The sequence below is a fragment of the Ceratotherium simum genome, chromosome 19 (assembly GCF_057802395.1).
Source record: "Ceratotherium simum simum isolate JZ-2026a chromosome 19, ASM5780239v1, whole genome shotgun sequence".
Taxonomy (NCBI): Eukaryota; Metazoa; Chordata; class Mammalia; order Perissodactyla; family Rhinocerotidae; genus Ceratotherium; species Ceratotherium simum.
This window is the reverse complement of record NC_141918.1, coordinates 2608926-2631274: the sequence shown is the minus strand read 5'-3', so window position 1 is coordinate 2631274 and position 22349 is coordinate 2608926. Positions and strand designations below refer to the sequence as shown.

The 22349-nt window shown below is 40.6% G+C and overlaps 1 protein-coding gene across 1 annotated transcript in view; it reads left to right on the top strand.

Annotated features, from left to right (window-relative positions):
- The window catches only part of IMPG1 (interphotoreceptor matrix proteoglycan 1), a 115266-nt gene that overhangs the window by 50574 nt on the left and 42343 nt on the right, over positions 1-22349 (top strand). The window contains 4 exon segments of the mRNA XM_004422049.3: positions 10048-10068; positions 11572-11819; positions 13435-13511; positions 14391-14469. Coding sequence (XP_004422106.2) covers positions 10048-10068; positions 11572-11819; positions 13435-13511; positions 14391-14469 — 425 coding nt within the window.

Here is a 22349-nt window from a genome sequence, read left to right as displayed (position 1 = left end):
AAAAACTAATAATAAAAAAAAGTCTGTTCCGGAAGAAAATCAAAATGTTAGGTGATAAAATTTCGCAAGGTAAAAATTTTAAAGATATATCCCTTGAAGCTGCATTTTTCCCATATGTTTATCTCTGTATTTATTATTTCTGCCAAGATGCTTATAAAGTAAATCTGATCACGTTTCCCTATGGTTTTCATTGTGTAATGAAGACTTAGTCTTCCAGAAAACATTTTGACCCCTGAATACAATAAATGATGTACGTATGAGTGTGGCAAAGTTTTTTTTGTGTGTGTGAGGAGGATCAGCCCTGAGCTGACATCCAATGCCAATCCTCCTCTTTTTTGCTGAGGAAGACTGGCCCTGGGCTAACATCCATGCCCATCTTCCTCTACTTTATATGGGACGCTGCCACAGCATGGCTTAACAAGCGGTGCGTCGGTGTGCCCCCGGGATCCGAACCAGCGAACCCGGGCCGCTGCAGCAGAGCACATGCACTTAACCGCTTGCGCCACTGGGCCGGCCCTGCAAAGTTCTTTTTTTAAGCAAGACCTGCATGTTCTTTTTTTTTTTTTAGAATTTTTTGTTTTGAGGAAGATTGGCCCTGTGCTACCATCTGTTGCCAATCTTCCTCTTTTTTCTTTTTTCTCTCCAAAGCCCCAGTACATAGTTGTGTATCATAGCTGTAGAGTTGTAGCTCCTCTATGTGGGGGATCACCTCAGCATGGCTTGATGAGCAGTGAGTAGGTCTGCGCCCAGGATCCAAGCCAGCGAACCCCGGCCCGCAAAGTGGATTGTGAGAACTTAACTGCTCGGCCACCAGGCCAGCCCCCAAAGTTTTAATCATTAATAACAATGCTCAGAGGAGAAGTCAAGATGGTGGCATAGGCAGGCTCTGAACTCACCTCCTCCCACGGACACAGCCAATGTACAACTACTCTTGGAACAATTACCCCTGAGGGAGAACTAAAAACTGGGTAAGAGGAACCCCTGCAACAAACAACAGTCCTGACTGAGGTGGAAGAGGCAGAAACTCCCTTCTGCCTTTCTGTGGAGAGAAAAAACACCACCTTCAAGAGCCGCAGTGGCTCACGGCTACCCGGGAACAGCCCACAGGTCCGCAGCCCTCCCTGGAGGAGTGGGGCCCTGAGCCAGGAGCACCCCCACTGTAGGCATTTTTTGGACCCAGCACGACCGAGACAAGTGGCATAATATCTGACTTTGCTCTCTACTAACAACATTGGGGAGTACCCCCAGAAAAGCTGCTTCACAAAGAAATCAAAGCCGGCTCTTAAAGGGCCCATGGGCAAATTCACCCATCTGAGAAAGCAACCTAAAATCACCAGAAAGAAAGATGCACAGTCCTTTGGTGAAAAGAGATTCACCTGATAGGCTCTGAATTCGTCTCAGTGAGAGGTGACACCTCTCCAGAGACTGAGCTATTGGTGCTGGCCATTGTCGTGGCCTGGTGTGTGCCTGCTGAAACAGACGCTGGCAGACACCATTGGAGTTCTCCCTGAGGCCTGTTAGCCCAGAGTCTGCCCCACCCACTAGAGCACTGATTTAATCCAGCTCAGCCAGGCCAGGCAGCCCACCCTAGGGACTGGCCCCACCCAACAATAAGCCCTTGGGCAACTTGTGGGCCTGCATAGATTGGTGACTGGATTCTCTGCAGCCTGGTGACTGGGTCCACCTCTGCGTGGCAGGGCTCACACAAGGAGCCAGTGGAGAGTGCAGGGCGTTGGAGTGTGTGGGGCTCCTGCCTTGGAGAGACTGGGTCCACTTCAGGGGGTCGGGGTGCACACGCAGGGCAGGACTGTGTTGACTGTGTGTGTGGACTTGTGGGCGGCGGGGCTTGTCAGCTGCAGAAGACTTGTGCTTCTCAAAGACCCTCATAGGAGATTGGCCCTACCTTCCAAAGCCTGAAACAATTGAGTGCTCCCATGCCTGAGGCCAGCCCCACCCAGCTGCAATTCTCAGAGAGCTGACAAGAGCCTCATAGGCCAGAGGCTTATAGCAATGGTAAGCCCATGAGCTTAACAACCAGCCACGCTGGGGGCCTATTCCCTTAATAAGAAAACTGCAATAGGAATGTGCTATTAGACCTTGCAGCCAACTATGCTGGCCCACCCCCCCCACCACCACCACCACCACCGTCACCCCGCCCCCGCACCTGCTAAGGTGCCCAAAGGGCCCACAACAATTACACAAAGATGAACATTACAACCAGCCGGACAGGGGGACAGCTCAGCCTCGCTGGACACCTATGGGAAGAGCAACCCCACCACAACAGAAGAACACATGTAGCCCACACAGGGGTCACTCCTGGAACATTTTGAACTGCTAACGAGAGGGAAGCATGCTGCTGGGCATCATAAGACATCACTTACATAAGGTCATCTCTCCAAGATCAGGAGACACAGCTGACCTACCTAATACTTAGACACAAGCACAGTGAAAGAGGCAAAATGAGGAGGCAAAAGAATACATTCCAAGTGAGGGAACAGGACAAAACCCCAGAAAAGGAACTAAGTGAAACAGAAATGAGCAACCTACCCAACAGAGAGTGCAAACAAAGAGTGTTAAGGATGCTCACTGATCTTGGGAGAAGAATGGATGAACTCAGTGAGAACGTCAACCAAGAAATGGAAGATATAAAAAAGAACCAATCAGAAATGAAGAATACAATACTGGAAATGAAAAATTCACTAGAGGGACTCAAAAGCAGAGTAAAGGATACAGAAGAACGGATCAGTGAGCTGGACAAAAGACTAGAGGAAATCACCCAAGCTGAACAGATAAAAGAAAAAAGAATTTAAAAAGAGTGAGGACAGTCTAAGGACCTCTGGGACAACATCAAGTGCACTAACATCCACGTTATGGGTGTCCCAGAAGGAGAAGAGAGAGACAAAGGGGCAGAGAATCTATTTGAAGAAATAATAGCTGAAAACTTCCCTAACCTAAGGAAGGAAACACACCTCCAGGTACAGGAAGCACAGAGAGCACAAAACAAGATAAACCCAAAGAGGCCCACACCAAGACACATCATAATTAAAATGTGCAGAATTAAAGATAAAGAGAGAATCCTAAAAGCCACAAGAGAAAGACAAGTTACATACAAAGGAAACCCCATAAGGCTATCAGCTGACTTCTCAGCAGAAAATTTACAGGCTAGAAGAGAGTGGCACGATATATTTAAAGTGCTAAAAGGGAAAAACATACAGCCAAGACTACTCTAACCAGCAAGGTTATCATTCAAAATGGAAGGAGAGATAAAAAGTTTCTTAGACAAGCAAAAATTAAAGGAGTTTGTCACCAAGAAACCAGTTCTACAAGAAATGCTAAAGGGACTTATTTAAGGAAGAAAGAAGACCACAAATAGGAAAAATTATCTATTGCCATGATAAGAAGGTATCAGTTACAAATGCACAAAAAAGAGGTTAGATATGATATCAAAATCATAAAATGTGAGAGGAGGGGAGTTAAAGAGTAGAGCTTTCAGACAGAGGTCAAACTAAAGAGACCATCAATATAATATAGATTGCTATATACGTAGGTAACCGTATATGAACCCCATGGTAATCACAAACCAGAAACCTATAATAAATACACAAAAAACAAGAGAAACCAAGAGAAAGGAACCCAAACATAATACTAAAGAAAGTCGTCAAACCACAAGGGAAGAGAGCAAGCAAAGAAGAAAGGAACAGAGAAGAAATACTAAAACACCAAGAAAAAAAAGGTTGAAAGACGGAAGTACATATTTACCAATAGCTACTTTATTTTTTTTTCCCCCCAAAGCCCCAGTAGGTAGTTGTATGTCATAGTTGCACATCCTTCTAGTTGCTGTATGTGGGACACGGCCTCAGCATGGCCAGACAAGCGGTGCGTCGGTGCACGCCCGGGATCCGAACCCGGGCCACCAGCAGCGGAGTGCGCGCACTTAACCGCTAAGCCACAGGGCCGGCCCACCAATAGCTACTTTAAATGTCAATGGACTAAATGCTCCAATTAAAAGGCATAGGGTGGCTGATTGGATAAAAAAACAAGACCCATATATATGCTGCATACAAGAGACACACTTCAGATCTAAAGACACTCACAGACTGAACGTGAAGGGATGGAAAAAGATACTCCATGCAAATGGCAGTGAAAAGAAAGCTGGGGTAGCAATACTCATATCAGACAAAATAGACTTTAAAACAAAAACTGTAACAAGAGACAAAGAAGAGCGCTACATAGTGATCAAGGGAACAATCAAACAAGAGGATATAACACTTGTAAATATCTATGCACCCAACCTAGGAACACCTAAATATATAAAGCAATTATTAACAAACTTAAAAGGAGAAATAGACAGTAACACAATAATAGTAGGGGGCTTGAACACTCCACTTACACCAATGGATAGATGATCCAAACAGAAGATCAATAAGAAAACATTGGCCTTATATGACAAACTAGAACAGATGGACCTAGTAGATATATACAGAACATTCCATCCAAAACTCAAAGAATACACATTCTTTTCAAATGCACATGGAACATTCTCCAGGATCGATCACATATTAGGCCACAAAACAAGTCTCCATAAATTTAAGGAGATTGAAATAATACCAAGCATCTTTTCTGACCACAACAGTATGAAACTAGAAATCAACTATAGGAAGAAAAACAGAAAACCCACAAATATATGGAGATTAAACAAAATGCTACTGAACAACGATTAGGTCAATGAATAAATCAAAGGAGAAATCAAAAGATACCTGGAGACAAATGAAAATGAAAATACGACATACCAGAATTTATGGGATACAGCAAAAGCTGTTCTAAGAGAGAAGTTTATAGCAATGCAGGCCTATCTCAACAAACAAGAAAAATCTCAAATAAACAATCTAACAATGCACCTAAAGGAACTGGAAAAAGAAGAACAAACGAAGTCCAAAATCAGTAGAAGAAGGGAAATAATAAAAATTAGAGCAGAAATAAATGAAATAGAGACTAAAAAAAACAATAAAAAGGTAATAAAGCCAAGAGCTGGTTCTTTGAAAAGATAAACAAAATTGACAAACCTTTAGTTAGACTCACCAAGAAAAAAAGAGAGAAGGCTCAAAGAAATGAAATCAGAAATGAAAGAGGAGAAATTACAACAGACACCTCAGAAATACAAAAGATTATAAGAGAATACTACGAAACGCTATATGCCAACAAATTGGATAACCTAGAAGAAATGTGAAAATTCTTAGAATCATACAACCTTCCAAAACTGAATCAAGAAGAAATAGAGAATTTGAATAGACCAATCACCAGTAAGGAGATCAAAACAGTAATCAAAAACCTCCCCAAAAATAAAAGTCCAGGACCAGATGGCTTCCCTGGTGAATTCTACCAAACATTCAAAGACTTGATACCTATCCTTCTTAAACTCTTCCAAAAAATCGAAGAAGAGGGGAAGACCCCTAACTCTTTCTATGAATCCAACATTACCCTGATACCAAAACCAGACAAGGACAACACAAAAAAAGAAAAGTACAGGCCAATATCACTGATGAACATCAATGCAAAAATCCTCAACAAAATACTAGCAAGTTGCATACGACAATACATTAAAAAGATTATACACCATGATCAGGTGGGATTTATTCCAGGGATGCAGGGATGGTTCAACATGTGCAAATCAATCAGTGATATACCACATTAATAAAATGAAGAATAAAAATCACATGATCATCTCAATAGACGCAAAGAAAGCATTTGACAAGATACAGCATCCATTTATGATAAAAACTCTGAATAAAATGGGTGTGGAAGGAAAGTACCTAAATAATAAAATCTATTTATGACAAACCCACAGCTAATATCATCCTCAATAGTGAAAAACTGAAAACTATCCCTCTAAGAACAGGAACCAGACAAAGATGCCCACTCTCATCACTCCTATTTCACATAGTTTTGGAAGTCCTAGCCAGAGCAATCAGGCAAGAAAAAGAAATAAAAGGGATCCAAATTGGAAAGGAAGAAGTGAAACTGTCACTATTTACAGATGACATGATTTTATATATAGAAAACTCTAAAGAATCCACCAAAAATCTTTTAGAAATAATAAATGAGTATGGTAAAGTTGCAGGATACAAAATCAAGGTACAAAAATCAGTTGCATTTCTATACACTGATAATGAAGCAGCAGAAAGAGAAATTAAGAATACAGTCCCATTTACAATTGCAAAAAAAAAAAGAATAAGGTACCTAGGAATAAGCTTAACCAAAGAGGTGACAGATCTGTACACTGAAAACTATAAAACATTGCTGAAAGAAATTGAAGAAAACACAAAGAAATGGAAAGATATTCCCTGCTCTTGGATTGGAGGAATTAACATAGTTAAGATGTCCGTGCTTCCTAAAGCAATCTATAGATTCAATGCAATCCCTATCAAAGTTCCAACAACATATTTCACAGAAATAGAACAAAGAATCCTAAAATTTATATGGAACAACAAAAGACCACGAATAGCCAAAGGAATGCTGAGAAAAAAAGAACAAAGTGGGAGGTATCACACTCTCTGAATTCTAAATATACTACAAAGCTATAGTAACCAAAACAGCATGGTACTGGCACAAAAACAGACACACAGATCAATGGAACAGAATCGAGAGCCCAGAAATAAACCCACATGTCTATGGACAGCTAATTTTCGACAAAGGAGCCAAGAACATACAATGGAGAAAGGAAAGTCTCTTCAACAAATGGTGTTGGGAAAACCAGACAGCCACATGCAAAAAAAATGAAAGTAGATCATCATCTTATACCATACACAAAAATTAACTCAAAATAGATTAAAGACTTGAATGTAAGACCTCAAACCAAGAAACTTCTAGAAGAAATCATAGGAAGTACGCTCTTCAACATCAGTGTTAGCAACATATTTTCAAGCACCATGTCTGACCAGGCAAGAGAAACAATAGAAAAAATAAACAAATGAGACTACATCAAACTAAAAAGCTTCTGCACAGCAAAGGAAACCATCAACAAAACGAAAAGACAACCTAACAATTGGGAGAAGATATTTACAAACCATTATCTGATAAGGTTAATCTCCAAAATATATAAAGAACTCATACATCTCAACAACAACAAAAAAAAACTAACAACCCAATTAAAAAATGGGCAAAAGACTTGAACAGACATTTCTCCAAAGAAGATATACAGATGGCCAACAGGCACATGAAAAGATGTTCAACATCATTAACTAGCAGGGAAATGTAAATCAAAACTGCAATGAGATATCACCTCACGCCCGTCAGAATGGCTATAATTAACAAGACAGGAAACAACAAGTGTTGGAGAGGATGTGGAGAGAAGGGAATCTTCATACACTGCTGGTGGGAGTGCAAACTGGTGCAGCCACTATGGAAAGCAGTATGCAGATTCCTCACAAAATTTAGCATAGAACTACCATCTGATCCAGCTATTCCACTGCTGGATATTTATCCAAAGAACATGAAAACACCAATGGGTAAAGATACATGCACCTCTGTGTTCATTGCAGCATTATTCACAATAGCCAAGATTTGGAAGCAACCTAAGTGCCCATCAAGGGACGAATGGATAAAGAAGATGTGGTATATATACACAATGGAATACTACTCAGCCATAAGAAGCGATGAAATCCAGCCATTTGTGACAACCTGGATGGACACTGAGGGTATTATGCTAAGCAAAATAAGTCAGAAGGAGAAGGTCAAATACTGTATGATCTCACCCATAAGTAGAAAATAAAAACAACAACAAACAAACACATAGAGACAGAGATTGGATTGCTGGTTACCAGAGAGGGGAAGGGGAGGGAGGAGAGTGAAAGGGATGATTAGGCAAATGTGTGTCGTGGTGGATTGTAATTAGTATTTGGGTGGTGAGTATGGTGTAATCTATGCAGAAATAGAGGTATAATGATGTATGCTTGAATTTATACAACGTTATAAACCGATGTTACTGCAATAAAAAACTAAATAAATTAAAAAATAAATAAATAAATAGCAATGGTCAGAATGTTGTGAAGTAAACTTATTATGAAGGAAATTGCTTTTTCTTGGAGCCAGATCCTCACAGAAGACCCAAAACCCTATGAGTCTCCTGGTATCTTTCTTTCAGCTCATTTGTATAGAACCTGATCTACAATTTAACAAATGCTTTTGTATCAGTGACCTCATTTGATTCTCTCAAAACAACCAGGAAGTAGTTAGGACACGTATTAGTGACACAATTATAAGGATGAACAGTAAAAGATCCACTTTAAATATTGGTTTATCTCTTAGAGCAAATATAGAAAACTATTAAGAATCATTCAATCTAGTTGGAGGGTTTATTCCTTAAAGACCTGTACACAAATACCTATAGCAGCTTTATTTGTACTAGCCAAGAACTGAAAACAACCCAAAAGTCCATCAATAGAGCAACAGATAAAAAATTGTGGCATATTCTTATCATAGACAACTACTCAGCGAAGGAATGAACTACTGGAATGCACAACAACATGAATTCATCTCAAAACAATTATGCTGAGTAAAAGACGCCAGATAAAAGGCAGTGAATTATTCCTTTTATAGTTAACTCTAGAAAATGCAGACTAATCCACAGTGACAGAAAACAGATGAGTGGTTGCTTGGGGAGGGTCAGGCAGAGAGGGATGAGAGGGAAGGATAATGAAGGGCGTGAGTCAACCTTTGGGAGTGATGAAGATGCGTACCATCTTGATTGTGGTGAGGGCTCCACAGGTATATAGTGTCAAACTTATCATATTGTATACCTTCAACATGTGCAGTTTGTTTCATGACAATTATACTTCAATAAAGCAATTTTTTAAAATTAGCAGGACTAGGGTCTTGACCCAGGAAGCCTGGCCTCTCTCTGGAGCTTCATGGATGACAAGCTATTGAGGAATACAAGCAAGAGGCAGGCCTGGATGAGTGTCCAGTGGGAACAGAAGGAAGTCCCTCGGGCAGAGCAGCCCCAGTGAGACAGTCACAGAGTCTCCCTGCCTCCACAGAGGGAAGTGGTAGCAGAGTCCACAGCAGTCATATCACATCAGGGGTGAGAGTTAGGTGAACTCGTGGTCCAGGCAGAAAGGGCAGCAGCATGAACCATATGACATGTGTAGAGTATCTGTGTTGGCAACTATCATTTGAAATGTAAAGGGAAAAAACTGAATATAGCTTCTAAACTAAGTTCATATATACGCCCAGAGGACTCCAAAATGTGTGTGTCAGTTTGGTGACCAAACAGCCTTTTTTCAGGCAGAAGCAGGTGGTGGCCTGGCAAAATGAGCCCAGGCTTGAGGTCAGGCAGCCTAGGGTTTGAATTCTGGCTCTGCCACTTGCCAGCTGACAACTTTCCCTCTCTCTGCGCATTCCCTTATCTATAAAATGGGGGCTGTGTTGTTGAAAAGATTAAATGAGGATGCATGCAAACTGCCTGGCGCAGACCACCCATCCACATTGTTTGCTTTACTTGCAACCTATTCCGTGGTGAATGGTACCATACCCTCAAGGCTTACTGATTAAGGCAATTGGAAAAACAGTCAGTCAACAAAACACCAGTTCCAGGGTCTGGTCTCAGATAAATTACCTTCAGGAGTAAACTAATCATTTAATGCTATTCAGGGGGTGAGAAATCCATTTATAATATACTTTTTTTAAAAACTTCCTGGTACCAGCACCACCCAAAATGTAGGCTGTATAGGATATATTTGCAGCCTCTTTGGGAGGAATATGAGGAACTCAAAGAGTTTAAGAAGACCAAAAGTACAAATAATCTTTGATCTAAGGCTCAAATCCTAATCAGAAACATCATATGATGTTTACTTCCTGAGATTCATATGATTCTCAAAATTTCTGTCCACATTCTGATGGCAGTTTGTTTCCTTCAAAGCTCTAGGCAAACATTGGAGACAATGGAATGAAAACTTTTTTTTGGTATGTGAAATGATTCATTGAATGTCTAAATAAATTTCATAAAATTTTTTTCCCTTGCATGTTCCCATTGTGCATGATGAAATGAAGACCAAAGAAAGAAAGAGATGGGTAATTTAGACTTTTTTTCCCCCCAAAGCCCCAGTAGATAGTTGTGTGTCATAGATGCACATCCTTCTAGTTGCTGTACGTGGGACGCGGCCTCAGCATGGCCGGAGAAGCGGTGCGTCGGTGCATGACCGGGATCCGAACCCAGGCCGCCAGCAGCGGAGCGCACACACTTAACCACTAAGCCACTGGGCCAGCCCAAGACTTTTTTTTTTTTGATGTTTTGAAATATAGTACATTTTCCCCCACAAATTTATATGCTGATCTTTTACAAATAATTTTTACATATAAGTCTGAGATAAGTCAATGACTTTTTAATGGTTTCTTAATTAAATGAGAGTAGTTGATCAATTACTCGGTGGGAGAAAAATCTTGAAGCAAATCACTACGTGAGATAAGCAAGTCAACAATGACTTCATCTGCAGAAGAGTATTCTAAAACTCAAAATCTAATTAGAAAAACATAAAAATGTATCTGTGATATAAACATGCATTAACAATTTCATAAATGTCGTGTCAGAAGTTGTCTGTCTGAATGCACAGTCATATATGCAACCAACCTAAGTCTGAAATAAAGCAGAGAAACTAGTTTGTTCCTTGGGCCCTTCCCAGGGCCAACGGTACTTGGAGAACTCAGTAGTTAGGATCCACTTTGGCTCCTATAATTGACTCATGAAATAACACACTGCTGCTGTCAGTTCCTGCTGCCTTTAAAATACTTTTGCAACCCACTGTGTGGATTTATGGCATGAACTGAAAGGCAAAACCTGATCCTAGAGGACAGAGCTATAGAGACTCTGATTCCATTTTTACATGCAAAAAGGCGTTGAATTACTAAGTATGATAATAAATACAGTTAATCTTATGCTACTTCCCTTTCTCTTTTCTCACACCTTTCCTCTAAGATATTATTTTAAAAGCAGCTTGAGGGAAAAGAGTATGTTTAATTTAAAGTTTTGTTATTTAATTAAAAAATATTTCTTGAAAAAAGTAGAAGAGAAATAATCTTAAGAACTGAAGCTTTGTCTTGGTTACAACATGTACATACTATTGTACCACTGCTATATCCTACCTTGCTATTTCATAGACCTTCTTAAAGGAGGCTATGTGTAGAAAAAAGGACAATTCATCCTTCTTGCTGATTGGCACTGCATGACTTTACTTATAAGACCATCAAAACCACTGGTCAATAACAGCAACTCTTGACAATTAACATTTTTTCATAAAGATCTAGAATAAAAATCTATGGTCACTTGATTCCGTTAGTAGTCCCTCTTCAAGCTGGACTTAATTCCCATCCTGACTTTCTATTTCAGAACTAAAATATATGTTAATTCACGTTTCAGATTTCTGATAAACATTGAAATTAGTTTTGAAGTGGGATATTCTTTAAAAACCCATCAGGAAAGAGGTTGAAGCTGTCCTGAAGCTTTGTAGCAACATAGTGACTCTCTTTACATGGCGTGTAACGATGATTGTGGGTGCCATTGTCCTCTGTTGTCTACAGTTCAAGCTCCATAGAGATGCGACTTACGGCCATCTTTAAGAGAGACAATGCAGAAGCAAAAAGTTCTGCAAGTGACCTCCTCTCTTTTGATTCCAACAAAATTGAAAATGAAGGAGTCCCTCATGGAACGATGAAGGAGGACAAGCAAATAGAAATCTATCTCACAGCTTTAGACCTCAAAAAGCTGATCAGCAGAGCACTAGAGGAAGATCAATCCCTGGATGTGGGGACAGTTCAGTTCACTGATGGTCAGTTGGTGATTTCATAGTTCTGGATTTATCCTCGTTCTGATAGAGAGACTAGGAGGTGTGAATGTCTCATGGTCACTATCATTCTACCTTGAGTTTTGTAAAGTCAACCATTTCTGTGACAGGCACATCACGTATGGTATCATTTCCATCTTTTCTCACTCCCTCCTGTGACTCATTTGATGAGCCTTTGGTGACCACTTCAAACCAAGAATAGCTCCAGGAGAAGTCAAGAGTTTTGGTTCAGTCCAGCTCAACCACTGTCATCCAGTGGAGTCCAGGTGGAGAGAAGAACCATGGACAGTTCTGTTTAACCGGCTCAACCCAGATTCCCTTATCTAGTAAATTGATAGGGTCCCAGAAGAAAACAGATGGCACATTCAAGTTAAGGTAACATGAGGAACGTATGATAAAGGGACTATTTATAAAGATTTCCCTAATGCCCAAAGGAATAGGACAGTTCCCTGGGGCTAGAAGCAGCAAGGCCCCATTACTACCTCTAGGTGTGAAGGGTTGCCTCATGATTTAAGCCATCCCAAAGACAGAGGGCAAGGAACCGTTGATATAGTCTATATAAGTCAGACTCCTGGCGCAGAGAGTAGCAAGGAGAGGAGAGAAGAATGGATCTGAAGGTGTTAACAAGATAATCAGACACATTCAGTATCCTCAGAGGGTGCCTGGAAGGAGCCTGGAATCCTCAGTAGGCCCAGTACTCCCAGCATAACAGATGGACACTGGAAATGCCATTTTAGAATAACATGGCATGAAACTGGTATCCTCTGCCAGTTCTGTTTTCTGGTTTAGATAGTCAAACTCAACACTGGAAAACTCTACAAAGGTCTCTTGGGACAAGAGGCAAGACAAGGGACTCTCCTAGGCAAGGAAAGGTGGACTTGAGACTCATCTCAGAGACCGTCTGGTCCTCTGGGTTTGTCTCTTTATTGAACCTGCTGCAATGTTCTGAGAATCAGGCTTCAGGGTGGAAGTAGGACTCCACGAATAGTCCTTGGTTCCAGTATTTATTCTAGGCATTTCTTTCTTTGTCAGCTTACTTATATTTTCCTCCCCACTGGCCTAGCCAATCAGCCTGTCTGCTTGATCCAAATCTGTACAATAAAACTTACATCCTAAAAAATCCACTTTATTAACTATTCTTATCATATAAACGTGCAAGATGCCCCCCTTGCATCTATCCTTCAACACATCATTCAGATCAATGACCATTAGTTTATGTGACACTGATTTCTTTTTCTTTTTCCTGAGGAAGATTTGCCCTGAGCTTACATCTGTTGCCAATCTTTCCCTTTTTGCTTAAGGAAGATTCGCGCTAACATCTGTGCCAACCTTCCTCTATTTTGTATGTGGGTCGCTGCTACAATATGGCCACCAACAAGTGGTATAGGTCTGCGCCCAGGAACCAAAGCCAGGATGCTGAAGTGGAGCTCGTCAAGCTTAGCCACTGGGCCACAGGCTGGCCCATGACACTGATTTCTTAATCATTGGTTGTAGCACTCCTTAAGAACTGACTATTGCCACATTTTATAGCCCTTTTTGCTGCCCAAACCACAAAAGAGAAAGAAAGAAACACTCAAACCTTGTGATTTTTCACCCACAGAAATTGTTGGGTCATTGCTAGGCCCCGATCCTGATGCCCAATCAGGGCTGCCGATGCTCCTTGCGGATATCACAAAGGTAAGTGAGTTGTTGTCCTTTTGTGCTTCCAACAGGAACAAAGCCTCAAGACCTTCCATCAAAAAAATCAGCTTAAGGACTGAACAGAGCAAAATCCCCTTTGAAATTCTAATTATAATTCTTTTCTGTTTTTTACAGGCAGTACTTTGTTGCCCACTTCCAGTACCTGTATTAATAAAATATGAAACAACTTGCATTTCAAATATCCTAAAACTCAAAGTTTCCTTCAATTTAGTTAGATCTTTGTTTCAATTAGAGTCAGGATTTGCTCTGTTTTTGATAAAACAAACACATGTTCATGAACTGAAAAGAATACTTAAAGCAGAATATATTAACTTTAACTTTCAGGAATAAATATAAACATAAACATACTTTATAAAGTTGCTCTTAAGTCTTAAGATCTTATCTATATATTTATTTATGGGGGTTTCATAAGTACAAATTAATGTCAGTAAAAATGATAAATTCATTAGTAATTTTTATATTTCAAGCTATGTTCATTTAATTTACGCCAGAAATTGTTACCAGGGTGTTCATAAATGGAAGTGCCGACTAAGCTCTATCCTCTCTTTAAATGAAAGAATTCATAAATTCAAACGTGATTGACATAATTCAAAATATTCCAGTTATTAGTTAAGCCTACATAGGCAGACTCAGTTATTGAAGAAGCCGATAGATCATATTTTACCACTATATCGAAACATGTTTTCCTCTCAGGACATATTTCTATATCAAAACCTTCCTCCATAGTAGATTCAAGTCAACTACAAAATGATTTGCCTAAATTTAAATGAACAGAAAAAAATAGAGAGTATAGCCCTTCTCATATTCAAAGAAACGTGCCTTCTCAACATCTGTCTTTCTAACTTCGTTCTTTAGGATGCTACTTTGAGTCCAGAACTTCCTCTTGGTCAACCCAGGCTTGAGACAGTGGACAGAGCTGGACACAGTCTACCTGGTGAGTTTCTTCCCACAAAGTCCATGTTAGATGACAGCATACTCTTTGAGGAATCCATCCATGACACTACCCCAAAGACCAGTGACAGAGTCATCCTTGACCCAGGAGAAGGTTTGCTCACACCAGCATTTCCAACAGCAAAGCAGTCCACTGAGCCACCCTCTTCTGAAGAAGAGGACACCGTCAGCACTCTCCTCTCAGCTCTAGTCCCCAGTCCCACAGAGAGCACTGACAGCCCTTCCCTGATGGACCTGGTGAGAGAAGCTGAGGGCAAAGCAGCACCTGCTGTGGCCCACACGGAACAGCTGTCTCTTCTGGGCTTCGAAACTGAGAGTCCATCAGGACAAGGTAGGTCATCAGGCCCAAGTCCATGACCAGGGGACGTGGCCACAGGGGTCTGGGCCCTCACAGTCGGTATATGTGTTCCTGTATGCCATGCACAGGCTAACCATTGATACTGTCTGTCCTGCTTTGTGTGTTTCTTTGGTGCCCATTAGCTCCTGTGTAATTGATCAATAAGGAAGTCAGGAAACACTGAAGGCCTTTTGGTTCACTTTCAAATGTCCAAGAATGTCCATTTTGAGGCAATTGGGTCAAACTTGCTCACAGTTAAAGAGAAATCTTTAGTAATATAGGAAGACCTTACAAAAAAAACCCTGAAAATTCTACAGAAGAGCCTTTTTTTTAGTGCAAGAAGCAGCTGATTTAATGGCTTCAAGAACCACTGTGCTTTCCACTTTTTTTTTTTTTTTTGTGAGGAGATCAGCCCTGTGCTAACATCTGCCAATCCTCCTCTTTTTTTGCTGAGGAAGACTGGCCCTGGGCTAACATCCGTGCCCTTCTTCCTCCACTTTTTATATGGGTTGCCGTCACAGCATGGCTTGCCAAGCAGTGCATCGGTGCGCGCCCGGGATCCGAACCGGGGAACCCCGGGCCACCACAGCAGAGCGCGTGCACTTAACCACTTGCGCCACCGAGCCGGCCCCTGCTTTCCACTTTATACAGCTCTCGGGTGAAACTGTAAGTAAAATATTTTAAGGAAACATGAACCCCAGGATGCAAGGCTGATAAGGATGCACTGTGATTCTAAGTGCAAATGCCAGTGGAGATTTATTATATCTGATATTTTTAATAGGATTGTTACTGTTTTATTTAGGGCTCTCTTTACAAAATTCTACAGGTTTTGAGTGGTCCACCTCAATCCTATTTTCCTCATAAACCCTATGCACAATTAGTATGCAGTTTTATGGAATACAAGGTTTTTCACAAATACATGTATGGCATGATAGCAAATTATATTTGGTTTATATGATTACCAGTGAATAAATGTTAACTGCATGATATAGTTATTTACTTCTGCATTACAAACCACCCCTAAAGTTAGCTGCTTAAAACAGCAAGCATTTATTTTACCCATGTATCTTAAATTTGGGCAGGAATAACTGGGGACAGCTCTTCTCTGCTGCATGTTGTGTCAGAGTATCTCAGCTGGTGTTGAAGGTCTTTTTCCAGGATGGTTCGCTCACATGGCTGGCAAATCAGTGCTCGACCTGAGCTGTTGGCTGCAGACCTGTTTGGTCTCTCCATGGGCCCGCTGGGGCTTCCTCACAGCATGGCAGCAGGGTTCAAAGAGCAAGGATTGCAGGAGACGGACAGTGGAAGCTGCCCATCTCTGAAGGGCTGAGAAGCAGCGTCAGTTTCTCACATGCTAGCGGCTAGGCAGCCACAGAGCCCGTCTTGATTCACGAAGAGGAGACACAGACCTTCTCTCTTGACAGGAGAAGTATCAATCACAATCCACACCAACCACTATTTTGACCTCCAAATCATGTAAAAGTTGGTTGGATAAAACAAAACAAACCTTAATGGTGAAATGACTGATATTAAATGCTCACTGGATTCCTTTCTTTCATTATAATATCATAAAACCTTATTATAAGATCACCATTTCAGGTAGATTAATAAAAATGATAGTATATCTATGATAAAAGTCATTGTATTTTCAAAATTCCTTTACTGTTCTCATTTTATTTACATATTCCTTCCGTCCATGATTATAGTCTAAGAACACTAAAGCTGGAAGGAATCTTAGACATATTGTGGTTAAGCTACTGTGTTTCACAGATAAGAAAAACCAACGCTAGAGATGTGAAGTGCCTTGCTCTAGGTCACAGCACAGCTGGTCACAAAGCCAGGACCATCACTCAAGTTTCCTCCATCTGTTACACTGTTTGGCTTTAGTAGCCCCATCATTTAAAAAAAACTATTCCCTCACACTTGCTTTGCCCTCAAACCGCAACCTCTTCTCTCTCTATTTCACTACACTGTCAATTTTTTTTAAATAGTCTAGCCGTCTGGGTCTTCACTATTTTACCTCCTAATCACCACAAAATTTCACAAGAATTCACCTCTAACCACGTATCACAGGGACACAACTTCACAAAATCACAGATGACTTCCTAATTGATCCACGTAGCAGTCTCATTTCGACCTTCCTTTTCCCCGATATTTCTGGCGTGTCGCTCTGGCTGACACCTCCCTTCTTGAAACTCCTTCTTCCTTTGGCTTCAACAAAATGACTCCTTCTTGGTTCCTCTCATATTCTCTGACTGCTACACCTCATTCCCCTGCACTGGGGCTTGTTAGTAGATGTTTTATAATTTGTTTATTAAAATCCTACCTCACTCAAAAAAAAATTTATGTTGATTTACAGACATGCATGAAATACAATAAGATTTTATTTTAAAGAATTGAAAGCAAAATGGAAGAAAAGGTAAAACAAAGATAAGGCAGATTATTCCTGGAGTAACGAAAATGTTCTGGAACTGGATAGAGGTGGTGGTTGCAAAACATTGTGAATTGACTAATTCATAATTGCTAAATCATTCACTTTAAAACAACTAATTTTATGCTATGTTTTATCTCAATAATTTTTTTTAAAAATAGGATGACTCTGTAGGGAAAATTGTATATAAAATAAACATCATAAATTTCTTTAAGCTTGCTTTAGGTGGCTCATGAATTTGGCTCTGAGCGTCTTAGCAAAAGTGCAGTGAAGAAAACACAACCACTCGTGTGATTTAGAGTTTGTGTGCTTACAGCATGGTAATTGCTTAGGAGGAAAAATTTCTCCTGTGGGACCTCATAATGGAGAGAGTCTGGGTTATGGTGAACCATGTCCTGTCTGCATCTCCCTACTGTATAAAATCAGTGCCAGGTGTTGCCTTAAGGCCCTCACTGGAGATGCATAAGAAATGCCAGAGCCCAGGTCATTACAGCAGTTCTATGAGCGGCTAGGTTCTGATAGTCTGCCTTAATTCAAGGATTGATTTTAGAGTATCTAGAGGAATGAATGTGCTACATAACTTTCAGTCAATGCTCCATAAATAAAAATTATATCTCATAACTGACCTTTGGTTAGTATTGACCAAGAAACACCATATTTGCGGGCATGGGCCTAGAGTGCAAATAGTCTATGTTGCCAATTAAAGGCAGATCCATATGCTTTCATAATCAGCTCAACTGGGATAGAAATGATGTGTCTTAGTGAAAAATGAAGACCCTAACTAGGAAATATCCTGATAAAAAGGCATTCCACTTATATACATGGAAATGAGAAAAAAGGGGCACTCTAGACAAAACCATGGCTTCCCTCCCTCATAACAGTTCTGGGTCTCTCCCATGCACGGGGAAAATGACAACTAGGACTCTGAAGTTCTACACCATGGTATTACTGAGATAATTTTAGCCTGGAAAATTTTTAAGGTTAGTGTCACCAAATACCCACGAGGCCATTAAAATCTCAATAAAGCACTCACAAATCTCTCAGCTTAAGCAGTTTAATTTAGTAGTTAATCCCATGAGATAAAGTACTTGCAAAGTATGCCTCTAGAACACTAAATGAATTGGTATCTTGTATAGAATTCTGAGATCTTCTATTACTAATTTTTTTTAGAATAGTTGATCCCAAGCCACTCCTTCCTGCAGAGCCAATTATCTAAGATCACTCCTATTTCATAAAAATGAGAGTCATAATCATGTTGGAGAAACTCAACATTCTGTCTTCCACATAACGTGCTGCAACTCGTTCACAAATAGTATCAAATCATTAGGATAGAAATTCTTCGTGTTTTGGTTTGGTTTGTTTTAGGTGTGTATAGGCAGCAATACATTTTTCTTTTTGCTCATTAAAATGAGCATCTGAGAAGCTCTTTAGTGTTCTCCCTCCCAAATTACAGACTTTTTCACTTGCTAGACATTCCTTTTGAGATGAAAGCCAGATCTCTTAATAAATTGTAATATTTTAAGTGGTAAAAAAGCAAACTTTAGGCAGAGTTATTCTGCTATTGGACATTTGTCTTTTATTTCCCTGTTCCAGTCTGGGTTCTCCAGAGAAACAGAACCAATAGGAGATTTTATATATGTATAAAGAGATTTAATATAAGGAGTTGGCTCATGTGGTTATGGAGGCTGAGAAGTCCCAAGATCTGCAGTCAGCAAGTTGGAGACCCTAGAAAGCCAATGGTGTACCTTCCACTCTGAGTCCGAGCTTAAGTTACAAGGCAGGAATACCAATGTCGCAGTTCAAAGATAATCAGGCAGAGAGTGGATTCTTCCTTACTTAGCCTTTTTGTCCTATTGAGGCCTTCAACAGATTGGATGAGGCCCACCCACATTAGAAAGAGCCATCTGCTTTACTCATTATACCAATTTAAATGTTAACCTCAGCCAGAAACAGCCTCACAGACACATTCAGAATAATGTTTAAACAAATATCTGGACACCCCATGGCCCAGTCAAGTTGACACATAAAATGAGCTATTACATCTCCCGTCTAGGTAATATGCTAAAATCACCACACGTTTCCAATTTCTCTTAACCTCACCTCAGCCTTTGACTCCCTTGAAAGGAATCAATGAGATGAGCTAAGTTGAATGAACTCAACAGAGAACCCAGCTGCTAATGTTCCATGAGGTTAAAGATTTGGTCTGTCTCTGTTCATTGCTGTGTCATCAGTGTCCAGCCAGATGCCTGGCACTAACTAGATAGGCAATTAATATATGTTGGGTGAATTGAAGGAATTAATGAATGAATTTGTATCATAATACCTCCATGAAAGTCAGAGTTTATGGGAATAATTTGATTATTTCCCTTTTTGCTCTACCTGCTAAGAAGCTCAGAGAAGCCAATTAAGTGGTCCTAACACAGTAGTCAGCTATCTATTCTGGTCACACCACTCACCATTGCCAAAATACATCATCCATATTCATGCTTTTGTGCCTTTGCACAAATTATTTTCTCTCATGCCTGCAATGTCCTTGCTTTCTTCTAGTCTGATGACCTCCTACTCATACTTTAAGCTCCAGCTAACATGCCACACCCTCTATGAGCTTTCCCTAACTGCTCCCTGAAAAAACTCGTAATTACCGTCTGTTCCCTGACTCCATAGCAGAAAGTGTATGTGACGCCATCAAACATTCACCACTCAGTATTGAAATCATGAGTGTGCATGTCTGGGACCCTTTCAGGACTGAATTCCTGAAGTGAGAGAATGTGTGCTTGGTCCTTTTCTTTCAACCCCTGCACTGAGCTCAGTGTCTGGCACACGACTGGGGTTTCATAACTGTCGTGACTGTCCTCGACCTCCTTGGCCTGTCAGTGTTTCCAGTCTCAGACAGTAAACTCCTGGAGGGTGTGCCCCTCCGTGTCCGTCCTCACGCTGCTCGGGAGACGCCCCCACGTAGGGCGGCATTCCGTATTGGTAAACGCTTCTGCCCAAGTGAGAGTACTGAAGAACTTGAAGCAGCTCCACGTAATGTATTAACTACCACACCGATTGATGTGTAGGCATAAAGTGAAAAAAACACGCAAGAAGCCACTTTCCTAGCCAAAAGATTTACGTATCTTAACTCTCGACCAGAAACACCTGGCAAAGATGTTGCTAATCATCTTAGGATGAAAATTGCTCCATTCTAGGATGAAAGGATAAGAGTAAGACTCAGAGAGGTTTGTAAGAAAACCTCAGTGGAACTTTAAGCCACAGTGGTCAATATTTTTGCCTTTTCTTCCTTGTCCTTCTAAATCAAGGACCAAACAGTAAGTTTTCCTAACAGGGGTATGCTGTTTATAAAAATTGTTCAGAATGATCCACGAGGAAAATGTCATCTGAAGGAAGAAAGGATGGCCATTCAGCAAAGATTTGCAATTACACTCCATCTCTGGATCCAATCTGCATAATGCCCAGAGAAAGATGAAAAGTAAACTGAAGTCCATCCAGTTCTCAGATTTGGTAATTCTAGATTTAACCTGGATGTCAGGTGAGACAGTACTGTCCTTCAGAATTTAAATTTGGGGAATTCAATGCCTTGCTCCAAATTTTGTCAGTTTCCAAGAAAAGTCTTGTTCTGACTTTCTGCTCCCTACTAAACTGATATTACTCCATCTCCCTGCCTGAATCTGTTCTCTCCTCTCTCTCCCTCCCCTTTGGGTCTAGATTCGTGGTCTAGATTTCTGTGACTATCGCTCGTCACCGTTCAGAGATGAGTAGATCCGACTTCATTGCAGGTTGAGGTGGTGAGGACAGGAGAAGGTCACAATGCAGTACCACCCATCAAGCAACCTCAAGTTAGATACTCAACCTCCCTGTTTTAAAATATCAGTCACACCCTCCACCAGAAACTTCTCACTGGCCAACACTGCCCTCCTGCTCTGTGCTGTTAAGCCCTCATTCCTTCAAACTCTCCTCATGACCACCCTTTCTCCAGGCTCTTACCAATTCCCTCCCCAAACTATGATCCGATTTTTATGCAGAGTAGTGGTCTGTTTAATCCCTTTCCTACATTTTACTGAACAGACACCACTTGTTTCTAAGATAAATTCTGCCACTTGTACAAGAGCAAAAGCAGGTAGAAGGGGTTGTCATTGGAAATTATGTCATTCTCTTCCTTCCACGCTGACAGTCCTTCACATGAACACACTCACGTACATATTCAGATGACAATACGTACCAAGCAGTTTTCAGTAACTCTTGACAACTTCATCTCACCTAATGCCGCTGTTTCTCCTTCTTTCCTCCTTCCTAAGGGGAGCTCTCTTTCTCCTCCTCCATATCATGTAAGTCCATTCTCTGGTTTTACCTCATATGGCACTAGTGCACATTGATTTCCCCAAGGGCCCCATATAGCTTCTCTGCACATCTTTAGATGGGAGACGGGTCTCCCATCACAGGTGAATTCCAGGGGCACTGTAGGCCACAGACTCAAGCAAATTCTTCATATGCTAGTAAACCACACAGCAAAGATTTCAACAAATTCACTTAATTAGTAGTGGCTCTCTGGGATGCTGTGCTCATTCATTTATTCATTCAACAAATATTTATGTTGTGCTTATTAGGGGATAAATGGTAGACAAAGCAGATACACTCCATGACTGTAGTGGTTTGAATTTCTCTAAAACAGACCCTGAGACAGGATTCACTTACAAGGAGTTTGTTTCACAGGTTATCCCCAGAAACCTGGTAAAGGAATGGGGGCTGAAACAGGGAAGAGAAGGAGACCAGTGCAGCCAGTTGGCATGTGACTGCTGGAGCTTGTCAATGGTGTGCTGGGAGATGTTTAACAAACAGTCTAAAAAAATAATGGGATATATATGCATACGGAAGTTTATTATAAAATTGTGGTGGTACAAAGGGTATGTAACACACAATTTACAACTAATAAAATGTAAATATTTTTTATTATCAGTTCTATATAGCCAATTGATTCTCCTGAGGAAGTAATGTTTAAACTGAGATCTAAATGACAGGAAGGCAAAAATAAAAATTAGGGCCAATTGATTCTCCTAAGGAAGTAATGTTTAAACTGAGATCTAAATGACAGGAA